At 46.4% G+C, this 1646-nt stretch overlaps 1 protein-coding gene across 1 annotated transcript in view; it reads left to right on the top strand.

The window, feature by feature from the left end:
- The window catches only part of NAE1 (NEDD8 activating enzyme E1 subunit 1), a gene marked incomplete at its 5' end in the record, with an annotated part of 13161 nt that extends 12491 nt beyond the window's left edge, over positions 1-670 (top strand). Inside the window, one exon of the mRNA XM_010158887.1 lies at positions 394-670. Within this exon, the coding sequence (XP_010157189.1) occupies positions 394-670 (277 nt within the window). The remainder of the gene's footprint in view (positions 1-393) is intronic.
- Positions 671-1646: the final 976 nt, after the last annotated feature.

The following is a 1646-nucleotide window of genomic DNA, read 5'->3' as shown; positions in this document are numbered from 1 at the left end:
AACCACATGCTATTGCTGCCTTCATGGGAGGTAAGAATGTCACTGTATTGCCAAGGTCCATGCAAACAAACCAACCTGTTCTAATTACTTTGAATCATCAGAGCAAAGATTGCAATCACAGAATGTAGTAAAAGATGGATTAGAACAAAATCCTCCCCCTTCATTTTCCAGGTGTGACCTTCTGTGCTGTATAGAAAAAGTGGGCACAGCAGGGGTTTAGAGTCAGCAAAAGAAACCAAATAAACTTCAAAAATCTCAGTAAATCAACTCTAGTAGCTTAAAAATGTGTTTAAACTCCAAGCCTCTTCCAAGTATTAACTAAAAAAAAAAAGGAGTAATTGTAGTACTATTAACACAGTACACATCTTCGACTGTTGTGGCTGTTTACTACAGGCCACCTGATCAGGATGAGGAAGCTGATGAGGCCTTCTACAGGCAGCTGGAAGTAGCCTCACAGTCACAAGCTCTAGTTGTCATGGGGGACTTCAGTTACCCTGACATTGGCTGGAAAAGCTGCTCAGCCAGGCATGCACAGTCCAGGAGGCTCCTCCAGTGCATTGACAGTAACTTCTTGACGCAGATGGTGGAGCAGCTGACAAGGAGAGGAGTAGTGCTGGACCTTGTGCTGATAAATCGAGGAGGTGAAGGTAGGGGGCAGCCTTGGATGTAGTGACCATGAGATGATGGAGTTCAGGATCAGATGCAGCAAGCACAGAGCCACAAGCAGGATCGCTACCTTAGATTTCAGAAGGGCTAACTTTGGCCTCTTCAAGGACCTGCTTGGAGAAGTCCTGTGGGACAGGGCTTTAGATGGTAGGGGAGCCCAAGAGAGCTGGTTAATATTCAAGTGCCATTTACTCCAAGTTCAAGACCGGGGCATCCCAAAGAATAAAAAAATCTAGTAATAGAGCTAGGAGACCTGCATGGATAAACAGGGAGCTAATGAATAAACTTAAGCAGAAGAAGGAAGTATATAGAGCATGGAAGAAGGGGCTGACCACTTGGGAGGAATACAAGAATGTTGTCAGAGAATGTAGGGATGCAGTAATGAAAGCTAAGGCCTCCTTAGAACTAAACCTGGCAAGGGAGGTCAAGGACAACAAGAAAGGCTTTTTCAAGTACATTGGAGGAAGAATGAAGACTGGAGGAAGTCAGGGCCCACTGCTGAATGAAGTGGGTGCCTTGGTGACCGAGGATATGGAGAAGGCGGAGTTACTGAATGCCACCTTTGCCTCGGTCTTTACTGCTAAGATCAGCCCTCAGGAGTCCCAAAGCTTGAAAACCGTAGAGGAAGTCAGGAGAAAGGAAGGTTTTGTCTCAGTCAAAGAGGATTGGGTTAGAGATCAGTTAAGCAAACTGAACATCCACAGATCCATGGGCCCTGGTGGGATGCACCCACGAGTGCTGAGGGAGCTGGCGGAAGTCATTGCTAAGTCACTCTCCACAATCTCTGACAAGTCTGGGAGAACAGGAGAGGTACCTGAGGACTGGAGGAAAGCTAATGTTACGCCAGTCTTCTAAAAATACAAGAAGGAGGACACGGGTAACTATAGGCTGGTCAGCCTCACCTCCATCCCTGGAAAGATGATGGAACAGCTGTTTCTTGGTGCCATCTCAAACTATGTTGAGGAAAGGAAGCTTATCCC

The sequence above is a fragment of the Eurypyga helias genome, unplaced genomic scaffold (genome assembly GCF_000690775.1).
Source record: "Eurypyga helias isolate BGI_N326 unplaced genomic scaffold, ASM69077v1 scaffold20449, whole genome shotgun sequence".
Classification (NCBI taxonomy): Eukaryota; Metazoa; Chordata; class Aves; order Eurypygiformes; family Eurypygidae; genus Eurypyga; species Eurypyga helias.
Note: the sequence above shows the minus strand (reverse complement) of the source record. Positions and strands in the feature narration are given on the sequence as shown.